The sequence below is a fragment of the Dryobates pubescens genome, chromosome 22 (genome assembly GCF_014839835.1).
Source record: "Dryobates pubescens isolate bDryPub1 chromosome 22, bDryPub1.pri, whole genome shotgun sequence".
In the NCBI taxonomy this organism is placed as follows: Eukaryota; Metazoa; Chordata; class Aves; order Piciformes; family Picidae; genus Dryobates; species Dryobates pubescens.
The window spans coordinates 10783136-10795376 of NC_071633.1; the positions used below are offsets into that span (position 1 = coordinate 10783136).

Here is a 12241-nt window from a genome sequence, read left to right on the forward strand (position 1 = left end):
TGAGCGGCTTTCCCGGCTGGGCTCCGGCACTTGCTGGGCAGCAGCTGCTGTGCCAGGGACAAGGTGGATCCAGCCCTGGCATCATCGGGTGGGTTTGGAGTAGGCAAAACTTAGAGGCCACTTGATCTGCCAGTCTTAAGGAACCACAGCTGGAAGTGCTGCTTCTCACCAACACTGACTGCCCTCTGAAAGAAGGTGAACAATGCTTTTGGGTGGAAATCATTAACGACCACACCATGAGCAGGAAACTTCACTGGATTTTAGTGACATCTCAGATGCCTATGAAACGCATGACGGTTATTATAAACGGCGCTTGCATGTTCAGTTAAGGAAAATGTGGGTTATCCACACCTTGAATGCCTTAGTTAGAACGCTGCTTATGACAATTTTAAATTTATTTCAACACTTTTCTGGTTTTTGTTTATTTTCCTGAAAATCCAGCCAGCAGGGAGCAAGCGCTAAGGAAAGCATTTACTGGTCTAAGCAGAGCGGCTCCTTGCCGTACTCCCGAATGTTCCCGCTGTACCATTTCGAGGGGATAACCAGGCCGGGGCTCGGGATGTCTCGACGATGCCAGCACTGCGGGCAGGGGGGGTTCGAGCTGCAGGGACGGGCGGGTAATAGCCACCCCAGGGCCGTTGCCACTGGCCGATCGCACCCCTCAGGGCACAGTGGCGAAAACCTCGGTCAAGCGGCAGGGTAAGCCTGCCAGGCCCGCCCCTGCCGGCTCTGCCCGCCGCGCCTCCCGCGGAAGCAGGTCCCTCTGAACGCGCGGGGACAGCATCACCCCGGAACCACGCGGCGGCACCGCGGTTCTCTTAGGGACGCCCTCGCAGCGGGACGGCGCCTCACGTGAGGCCGGCGGAAGGCGGAAGTGATGGCGGCGGGCGCTGGGGGGCTGGAGGCGGCGGCGCGGCGGCGTTGAGCGCTTGGGGCCCGACATGGCGGCCGTTTGCGGAAGCATGGCGCGGCTTTGGTCGCTGCTGGCGCTGGCCGCTCTGGTAGGGCTGGGCGCCGAGGCCAAGGTGAGCTGATCACGGTGGTACTCCCACTTCCCGCTACCGGGGCCCTCCCTTCTTCCGCGTCGCTGGGCGCCCCTCCGCCGCCTCGGCCTGCTTTAGGAGGCGGCTGAGACCAGTGTTTGTCGCGGGGTGCTGCCCTGCATCGCTGCCGTTTCGTTTACTATTAAAAGTAGGCGGCGGCGCGGAGTCCGCCGTGTCGTGAGGGCCGGCCGGGAGGCCTGGCTGCGGGGGGCACCGGTGCCTGCGCCAGCCCTAAGTTGTAGCAGTGCATAGAATTCCGACGTGGTGTCCGGGAGCGCCGTCACGCGAAAATACAAGTGACAGTCACGCTTGTGCTGGGTAGGCCTTGTTGGAGGGGAAGATGCTGTTCTTGTGGCTGCCTGGGCAGGGGTTGGGGGCTGCCCGCTCTGCTTACTTTTCCGAGCGGGTCCATGGCTGGCTCTGTACGCTCCTGCTGCCTCACCTGGGCTGAGTGGCCGCAGACGCACAGCTGTTGCTCCTTCTCGGTCAGTATTTGGAACTATAATGGTGTCACTGCGACTGACAGAGAACATCGTATCTCCTCAAAGTCAAGTCTTTCCCAGTGCCAAGTACCCATGAGTCTGAGTGTTGTCTTTTTGAATGATTATCAGCTATCTGACTTTTCAGTGGTGAGACCAGAAGTGACTTGATATCACAGTCAAGATTTTTCAACTGACCTAAACCTACTTAGTGTTACTCTGATCTGATAGTTCAATGTAGTTTATTACTAATGCTTCTGAAGACAGTTCTTTTGTAATGCTGTTAGAAACTGCCTTGAATGTTAGATAAGCTATATTTATCCTCTGTCTCTTACCATTTGCTCAAGTAAGTGGCTTTGGGTTGGAGAAAGCTTTCATCTATAACCCCTTGGTAGCCATTTCTGCCTTCTCTATAGGTTTTTCAGTTCTTGTGCAGCTTGGGAAAGGAAGGAATTATCCTATTTAAAAAAATTCTACACAAAGTGATTTTTCTCTGAAATTCCTTTTTTTTTTTTTTCCCCTGGGAGTGATCTAAATGTTAATTTTGGGTGCTACTTCTTTCTCACTGTCCATAACAGTTTGTTTTCCTCACTTTTTTTCTGCAGTGCCTCTTGTTACTTATGCAAATTGTACCTTGTTTTTCTAAGTAGAGTAGTTAATACAGCACCATTAGTGACTTCTGAATGTGTGGTATTGTGTCAAAAAGAAAAGTGAGCTTAAGCTTCAGGTTTTCCTTGAAAAGAATGCTTGCTGTTTAAAATGATGTTGGCTGATGAAGTGTTCTGCTTGCTTATGGGTTTTGAAAAGTGTTTTTTAAACTTGGAGGAAATCCTGAGTACTTGGGATTAGCCTGTGTTAAGTGTTTTGTGTATTCCATGAATAGAGTTTTCTGTATCTGGCTGTGGTTACTGATGAGAATTTGTTCTAAGCTTGCTGTTTACTTTACAGAATTCTGAAGATGTGCGGTGTAAATGCATCTGTCCTCCATACAAAGACCATTCAGGCAATATTTACAACAAAAATGTTTCACAGAAAGACTGGTGAGTGTGTGTGGCATAAAGAATTATATCCAGGATTACTGGTTAAAGACTTGCTCCATAGTTATTATATGTGGTGCCAGGAGAAGTTATATATCTTGCGGTTTTAGAAGTACTCCAGAATTCATGTCCCTTTCCAGAGAATACTTGAAATCCATGGGGTTTACCTTGTCTTCTGTTTTGGTTTGCTTGTTTGCACCTTAGAAGGAAGAGAAGAGGATGTGCATTTTAAATTTGTGATGTGCATTGGTATAAAGGCAAGGGAGTATGGCCATGAAACCAGGAGCTGGCAGTATTGTACCCTCTTTCTCCACTTTTGAAACTCATTGTATCTTTTAGAGGCTGTTGCAGCCAGAGTGCAGTCATATGAGGTGGCCTGAACTGTCCAGTAAGACTTGTTTTTCAGGGAGAGAGGAGGTCTTGCATCTCTCTGATCCAGCAACATGCTCTCTTTTATTGTTTAGGCCAGCTGTGACATTTGTGAGACCTCTTGAAGCTGAGGACTGATGTGCATGGCCAAGGATAAGGGGTTCAGGAGGAACAGGAGATGACAATGATCTGTTAAATTAGCATAGTTCATTGGTGTTTTTTCACCTTGACTATCGTTGTCTATGGGACTCATAAAACTAAAAGACTGTGGGTTTTGCATCAGTGCAAGTGGCTTATTATTGAATAAATCTGGATAACATGCACCATCCTTTAGCTAGATCCATTTTTCATGTCTTTATTAATTATGTACTGTATAATGACTATTTACTGCTGGCTTGTCCAGACATAAAATGAAACTTTAATTTTTAAAGCTCATCTGTGATGTGCATCATGATACTCCTGTTTAGATGCTTCAGGTCTTTCACTTGGAGTGTTCTGGTCTTTGGTTTCAGACTGGAAAACAGCAGGTTATGCTAACATCAGTGTGGGATGAGGTGCTTTCATACCAGTAAAAGCATTCAGCCTTCTGGTCTCAGGTTTGGAATTATTGCAGCAATCCTGGCTTGTCTTGGAAGAACTGCTCCCTTGGTGCTGTTACTCTGGGTGCAGAGGGGAAGGTGGTTCTATCGAGGCAGTTCAAGTGGGAGAATTGTTTAGAAAAAGATCATCTGCATTTTCCTCTAAAATTGCCATAGAATTACAGTCCAAGGACTTATCAAAATTCTAAGCTTCTGATAGTTTTTACATTTCCTAGCAACTTGAAACACTGGAGAAAAAAACCCTAGTATTAGTATTTGATATGTTCACAGTAACAGACTTACCACTGTGAGTAACAGATTTAGGTTACGTACAAGCTTTCTGCTGTGCTCGTGCAGCATGCTGATGACAAGCCTTCAATCATATCAACAGAAATTGCATAATTATAACTTCCATGCTTTTTTTATTTTGTAGCTTGAGTGCTGCACTCCTCCACAGAGGAGAATAATTCTTTCAAATAAGTGAGAAAAATAAGCCTTCCACTCCCCTCCAGAGGATGTGACTTGCCACTCAATAGTTTTAATTATAAGGAAGAAATACAAGAGGTGTGTTAGTGCCTGGCCATGTGTTTACAGCATTGTAATCTAGCCCAGCAGAACACTGGCTCCTAGGCTGCTGCTCTCACTTCAGGCATTTTGTTTCATTCCCTGCTTCTGGCTGTGCTAACATTGAGTTAATAAGGGTGAAACATGAGTTTTATTCTGTCAGTGCTCTGCAGAGACCCAGGTGTTCTAAGTGTGAACAGGCAGACTGAGTCAGCAAAAAGACCTAAACTAGCTAAGTTATTGTTGGAAGCAGTTGTCTTGTGGCAGCTGGAGTTTGGTGCTGTGGTATGGAGTGCCCATAAGACTGTCAGCCATGCTTTTTGGCATGGACTGACTTACATTTTGTAGTCCTTTAAATCAAATTATGCTTTTGTATCCTGGCCAGGTTTTGGAAACTGAATGCTGATTATTCACTGTCTTGTTGCTTAGAGAAACAATCCATATGACTTTTTCTTTCATGCTTGTAGCTTGTAATGGAAAGAACAAAAGAACATCTGTTCATGAAAACCAAAGAGAGGTTAATCTCCCTTAGATAGTAGTAGGATAGAATAAGACTTTTTGAGTGTGTTGAAGAAAAGCTGGAATTTACTTTCATCCACAATGTCAGTGTCAAATGATGCATTCATGCTGGGATTGAAGTCCTTGAATTTGTTATGCTGCCATCTTTCACTGAAAAAGAGAACATTTTATTGAGTTAGAAAGATCTTAAAACTTGATTAGCAGCTCATCCACAGCAGCATTTCTTGTTTAAGTAAAATAATGGTGGAGTAGTGATTTAGTTTCTTTACCTCTTGGATACCTATAATTTAGAACAGCTGAAGTTAAGCAAAGGTGGCTTCTTGGCTCATGCAGCTGGGGTCTGCATGAATAGTGGAATGGGGAAACTAAAAACTGCTCAGTCAGTTTTGAGCTGGTTTTCTCTTTCTTCAGTGATTGTCTTCATGTGGTTGAGCCTATGCCTGTCCCTGGACCTGATGTAGAAGCTTATTGCTTACGTTGTGAATGCAAATATGAAGAGAGAAGCTCTGTCACAATTAAGGTAAACAATGTAGTTCTGTTGGCATATGTTAAGTACTTAAACTGGTTAGTAAATGTGCTGTCTTTTAGAGAAATATTCTCTATAAAAAGAAAACTTTTCTAAATCAGCCCAAGATTTAACTTTTTTTTGATGGTAGTTGCTCCCACTTTGCGTAGTAACAATAGCATCATGCTGTAGGTGAAGGAGTGAGCTTGAGATCCTGTATTGGAGATCTCCAATTTTGAGACTAAGCTTTACACCTTGCTGAAACAGAGTGTTCTAGGACATTTTGTCAAGGTTTGAACTTTGTTTTCATTATTGTTGTAGAGGGCCTCTTGTTATTCAGCTTGTTTGAATACACTACATTTTCTTTGTACTCAAGCAAGCTAAAAAGAGTGAAATTGTCAGTTTGCTCTAACAGATGGTTTCTGTATTCTTCACCTTCCTATCCTATTGGATAGGATGAGAACTAAGTCCTAGGCTGGGATGAATACATCATGCAGCATATCTTTTCTTCTTTCATAACACAGACTCCTTTGTTGGTCTTTTAGAAGTTTGGGTGTTTTTTGCCTTCCCATTTCTCTTAGTGACTGTTTGAATGCATATCCATGTTAGAGAATGGAGACCATGCAGGAACCCCCAAAGTTGTCACCCCAGTTTAATGGCCAAACTCAACAGTTGTCTTGTTTGAGCTGAGATTCATAATACCAAGTTGAAGGTCAAGAGGGATAACATGAGATTTTTAGCACGGCCTCACTGAGAGAAATTGTTCCAAGCTAACATCTCTCTTCCCCCGACCCTGTTAATACCAGGTTGTAGTTAATGAGTTTGAAGTCATTGGATGACACTACCAAAGATGGACAGGCTTTGCATGTGCACTACTTCTGGCCTTGTTGCTTGCTGAGGGATTGTAGGGGTAATGCCACAATTTTGGCACAACTTGTGCTTGCATTTTGTAGGTTACGATCATCATATACCTGTCTATTTTGGGCTTACTTCTTCTGTATATGGTGTACCTTACACTGGTGGAACCTATACTGAAGAGACGTCTCTTTGGACATTCTCAACTCATACAAAGCGATGAAGACATTGGGGTGAGTTTACCAGAGTGCTTGTGTATTTGGGTTAACATAAGGATTGGAATGGTTAGTTGTTCAGTAACTACTTGGGAGGAGCAGCTTTTTTTGCTGGGCAGTGTAAATGCTTTTTCTGAAGGCAGAGGAAAAGAAAGCTGTGTGATCACTTCCCTGAACCCACTCTTTCATTTTTCATTGGGCTAGATAGTAGTAAGATGAGGCCTGCTTCAGTTATGCAGCTTTAGACAGATTATTTTCTCAGAGAAGAAACAGAGTAAAGGGGTCTAGCCATTAGTGACTTTGTTTCCCAGTCTTCAGCACAGTGAGTTTTATTTATTTTTAAAATAAAAATGGAATAAGTTTGCCTTCAGTACCATTACAGGAAGGGAATGTAAGACCTTATGAGACCTTGTTCATTATGTATTGTATTGATGATGCTTTCTGACAGCTTTAGCAATGTGACTTTGTCCAAAACAGTTTGATAGCCAAACAAGAAGTTCACTTCCAGCTCTTACAGTTTGTAACTTGATTATATTTGATAGAAGAAAATAAGGCTTTGTGGTACTGTTAGAAAACAGACAGAGTAAATATTAAACAAGCACTCAGTTACTGTTGAGCTCTGTCACTTAAACAGCTGTATTGACACTTTGCTTTTAGACAGCTCAGTACAATAGGCTTAGTTTGGTAAACATCAGAGTGTGTTGGTTTTATATAGAAGCTGTGTGTGAACATCCTGAACTGCCTGACAATAAATGGCCAAGAGCTGGCAGAGAACTGATTCTTTAATTCAGTTTTAAAGTTAAATGACAATAACAGGAGGCTTCCAGTGCCTGGGTTTGTTGTAGGCTTCAGTCACACCAGCTGCTAACAGATGCTAGACTGTTCTGATCTTGCAGCTCACCATGATATCTCTGGGCAGCAGCTAAATGACAGTACAATGGAGTTGGTTCTGTTTGGGAAAACTGTGGAGGAGTGGTTGGGGGAGCTGGGATTGTTCAGTCTGTAGAAGAGGAAACTGAGGGGAGGCATTATTGTTCTCTACAACTATCTGAAAAGAGGCTGCAGTCAGGTGGTGGCCAGCCTCCTAAGTTGCAAGTGGTAAGACAAGAAGAAATGGTCTCGAGTTGCATCAGGAGAGGCTTAGGATGGGTATTGGGACCCATTTCTTTACTGAAAGTGGTCAGGCATTGGAACAGGCTGCCTAGGGAGGTAGTGGAGTCACTGTCCCTGAAGGTGCTCAAAAACTGTGTGGGCACAGTAGGCCGTGGTGGTGTGTGGTTTGATTCAGTGGTTTTGAAGGTATTTTCCAGCTGAAATGGTTCTGTGATTCTCTAAGTTACTTTGAATGAGCAATTGAAGTGCAGTTGTAACTGCTCAAAAGCTTGCTTGGTCATTATCAGTGACCAGCTTATTGGGACAGCTTGTTTACCTTTGCAAGAAAAAAACACAACCACCACCACCCCCGCTGCATCCTTTGGAATGGAACAACAAAAAAACCTTGTGGAATTGCTCAGTGGAACTGTTGGGGTCTAACTCCTGGTCTCTGGCATTGCAGGATCACCAGCCTTTTGCAAACGCACACGACGTGCTGGCTCGCTCTCGCAGCCGCGCCAACGTGCTGAACAAAGTGGAGTATGCCCAGCAGCGCTGGAAGCTCCAGGTCCAAGAGCAACGCAAGTCTGTCTTTGACCGCCATGTCGTGCTGAGCTAATCGTGTTACAGTGAAAATGACTCCAGGGAAGTCAAGTGGACTGATTGAAAGAGCTGACTGACGTCTTCCTGACCCTGCCAATTCAGAAAGGTTTTACTGAATGGGTTATTGGTGATTTAAAAACCCAAACAAGTATTTGAACTATGGAGGAATGTACCGGAGTGAAAGCAATGAAAAGAATTAGTTAACCAAAAGCTGAAATCTTTTAAGTTTGCAAATGGCTTTTACTAACAAAACTGAAAAGAAAACAAACCTTTGGGTTGCCACTGTGGTACTTTATTTACAGTTGTGACTTTATGGTGGTTTTTAACTATATGTTTCTCTCTACTGTTGATGTGGTTAAAAAGTACCTGGGAACACAATAATTACTTGCAACTCACTAATCACTTTATGTAAAGTCCTTTTGTAAATATACCTGGATTTTCTGCTGACTAATGCTAGGGTATTGGAAATCTAAATCTTGCAGTGTAGTTTTCATATCAGAGAATGAAATCCTAATTGGCTGTAGTCATCATTTGGTTTCTTGCATTCATACTTTCAAGATGCTTGTATTTCAAGTGATGTTTGCAGATTGAAGGCAGAGCTTCAATGGACACTGACTCTTTGAGCTGCATAAAGTACTGTGATGTAGATAAACTCAAATGCAGTGAGTATCAAGACAGTGTTGGCATTTTGGACAATTTTGGTTTAATAGCTTAATATATTGTATGTGTATGATCTCTCTTAAAATCTCTTCCCTTTCTTTTCATGAGTAAAGTCTCAGGAGTTAGTATATGATGAAGTATTTATTACAAAAGAATCTTCCTGCATTTGTCTGGATTGATGGTGTAAGGCACATGCTTTCTCTAGCACCTGTCACCTTGGGAGTTAGGTGTATTTTTTTATCTGTGATTCTGTACTCGTCTCTCCTCAGAGGTACACAGTTGCTAGATGACTAACTTTCATATATGCTCTTTGGAATGTAACAATCAAAGATAAAACTGATTTTTGAAAAGTGGATGCGTGTTAGCTGTATCTCATTTGTCTCCCTCGCTGCCCCGCCTGGAAATGCCATCTGCAAAAGCACTTCTTTGGAAATGTTCCAGAGTAGAAATAGGCTCTTGTTTGGTGCTCAGATAGACAAAAGAGAGGCTTACTCAATTGCTAACTGAAAAAAAAGTACTTAATCCCTGTGCTGGGTTACACCATCCTGGGGTTGGGTTGCGAGAGCCCTGCCTTCCCCAGGGGACGAAAGAAACCTGATCCAGGTGGACGTGGTTTCTTCCTTCTGGGAGGAGGGGTCCCCTGGGCCTAAATTGGTCTGTTCTGCTCCACCTTCCTGTCCAGCAAGACTGCAAAAGGGGCAGCTGTGGCAGCCATCTTTGCTCCTGCCTTGCCTGTTGGAAAGGACCCACTGCTGCTGCTGGCCTCCTGGTTCTGGCCATGTGGTCAGGCCTGATCCTCTCCCTGCTGCAGCCATGCTTCTCTGAAGGACTGAGATCCACATACATCAATTTGGTTTTGTGTATTCTCCTATTCATCCTTATTCCTTACCCTTGTAAATCCCCCCTGTTACTGCTATATATATTGTTAAAAAAATTACTTCTACTTCCAAACTGACTTCAGATTATTTTTTTTTGTAGATTAAACTCCAATTAAGGCTTAAACAACCACAGTCCCTGACTCAAATTTAGCTGTTCTTATGTTGTTACATTGTCTTTGTTTTCAGGCCCACTTTGGAAGGGAATGGTACATAGAGCAGTGCTGTGTTGCTGGGTGCAGTTTTGGCTTGCTTATCCCACAGCATGCATAATAAACTGTACCTATTCACATAGCTCTGCCAGGTCATGAGTGGAAACACAGGTACTGCATTACAACATGTACACTGACTGCAGCTCCTTTGCAGATACAGAGCCTCATTCTCTTGTCAGTACTGGAACCTTCCAAAAAGTTTATCTGGAGGGAATTATAATGAGTGGCTAATTGGTGGAAGTGGAGGACTCTTTCTGAAAACAAAAAAATAAAAGGCACAAGGTGGACTGACAAGTCAAAAAGACCAAAAAACCCCAAAAAAATTCCAGACTTGGGTTCAGTTCCTTTATTCAACATCCCACCCTGGTAAGTCATCACTGTCAATGGTTATGACAGTGACATACCTAGGGTCTCCTAAAGAAAATGAATGTAATTAATTTGTTGAAGATATGCCTATCTATCAGTTCTAATACATACTCTACCTCTTGGCTGCCTTTCACCAGAACAAGAGGACACAGTCTCAAGCTGCACCAGGGGAGGTTTAGGCTGGATGTTAGGAAGAAGTTCTTCACAGAGAGAGTGCCCATTGGAACGGGCTGCCCGGGGAGGTGGTGGAGTCACCATTATTGGAGGTGTTTAGGAGGAGACTTGATGGGGTGTTTGGTTGCATGGTTTAGTTGATTAGGTGGTGTTGGATGATGGGTTGGACGTGATGATCTTGAAGGTCTCTTCCAACCTGGTTTATTCTCTTATATTCTGATGAGGCCTGAGGCTGGTGTGGGAAGGAAAATACAGAGCACAATGTTGTGGCACCAAGGGCAGCAGGAAAACAGCCCAATGGAAAAGGATCTGAGGGTGCTGATGGATGGCCAGCTGAACATGAGCCAGCAGTGTGCCCAGATGGCCAAGGCATCCTGGCCTGTACGAAAACCAGTGTGTCCAGCAGGAGTGATTGTGCCCCTGTACTTGACCCTTGTGAGGTCGCAGCTTGAGTACTGTGTTCAGTTCTGGGCACCACAATACAGGAAAGACATTGAGGTCCTGGAGCATTTCTGGAGAAGAGCAACAAGACTAGTGATGGGTTTGGAGTGCATGTCATACAAAGAGTGGCTGAAGGAGCTGGAGTCATTTAGTCTGCAGAAGAGAAGGCTCAGAGGAGATCTTATTGCTCTGAGGAGCTTATAGCCATTCATTGCAGTACTCCAGACATGACAGTCGCCTCACCATGTTTCTGTGATGGCAGTGATGTCCCAGCTGTCTTGTTGCACAATGCCTTCTAGTTCCTCCTGTTTATTGCCTGTGCTCTGTGCATTGGTACAGGTGCACTTGAGCTGGACTATTGGTTTCACCCCTGACATGGGCATGTCATTCCTAGGCTCATCTCTAGTGAGCTTGGTTTTGTCCCCTTTGAACCCAGTTTAAAGCCCTATCAATGAGCTTCTCTATGTAGCTCTCTTGGTAGCAGATCAAGTATTTCTAATCTGACACTGTGTTACAAAAGCTTTAAATTGAACTGGCTTTGGTTTGGATTATTTTTGTGTGTGGTTTTACTTTGATCAATAGAAGGGCCTAATGTGTCAAGTTCTGGGCCCCTCAGTTCAGAAAAGGTATTGAGTTGCTGGAATGTGTCCAGCGAAGGACAATGAAGCTGGTGAGGGGTTTGGAGCACAAACCCTGTGAGGAGAGGCTGAGGGAGCTGGGGTTGCTTAGCCTGGAGAAGAGGAGGCTCAGGGGAGACCTTCTTGCTCTCTACAACTACCTGAAGGGAGGTTGTAGCCAGGTGGGAGTTGGTCCCTTCTCCCAGGCAACCTGTGACAGAACAAGAGGACACAATCTCAAGCTGCACCAGGGGAAGTTTAGGCTGGATGTTAGGAAGAAGTTCTTCACAGAAAGAGTGATTGCCCATTGGAATGGGCTGCCCAGGGAGGTGGTGGAGTCACCCTCATTGGAGGTGTTTAGAAGGAGACTGGATGGGGTGCTTGCTGCCATGGTTTAGTTGATTAGATAGCATTGGGTGATAGGTTAGACTCAATGATCTCAAAGGTCTTTTCCAACCTGGTTAATTCTGTTCTATTCCTATTCTAGTCTATTCTTGAGACAGCCTAAAGTGTCAAGGTAATCTCATAAAATGTGTGAGTCTTGAAGCTGTGTTCTGTTTTGTTGTACCTGTACAACTACCTGAAAGGTGGTTGTAGACAGGAAGGGGTTGGTCTCTTCTCCCAGGCAACCAGCACCAGAACAAGGGGACACAGTCTCAAGCTGTGCCAGGGGAGGTTTAGACTCAAGGTGAGGAAAAAGTTCTTCACTGAGCGAGTCATTCATCATTAGAATGGGCTGCCCAGAGAGGTGGTGGAGTCGCTGTCCCTGGAGGTGTTCAAGGGGAGACTGGACGTGGCACTTGGTGCCATGGTCTAGTTGTGAGGTCTGTTGGGACAGGTTGGACTTGATGATCCTTGGGGTCTCTTCCAACCTTGGTTATACTGTGATACTGTGAACTGGATAAGCCTATACACCTCTATAGATTTGATTATACAGACTGATTGTCCATACTACACACCTGAGGTTAAACAAAACTTTAAACTGTTTGCAGTGAGCTATCAGCAGCAAGACAAATTTTGTCTTACTTCCATAAGTG

At 44.3% G+C, this 12241-nt stretch overlaps 1 protein-coding gene across 1 annotated transcript; it reads left to right on the plus strand.

Annotated features, from left to right (window-relative positions):
• The first annotated feature begins 848 nt into the window (after positions 1-848).
• Positions 849-8869, plus strand: TMEM9B (TMEM9 domain family member B). Its single transcript, XM_009905115.2, has 5 exons — positions 849-1025; positions 2471-2562; positions 5001-5109; positions 6048-6182; positions 7720-8869. The coding sequence occupies exons 1-5, from the start codon at positions 942-944 to the stop codon at positions 7873-7875; spliced, it is 576 nt and encodes a 191-aa protein (XP_009903417.2). The 5' UTR covers positions 849-941; the 3' UTR covers positions 7876-8869.
• Positions 8870-12241: the final 3372 nt, after the last annotated feature.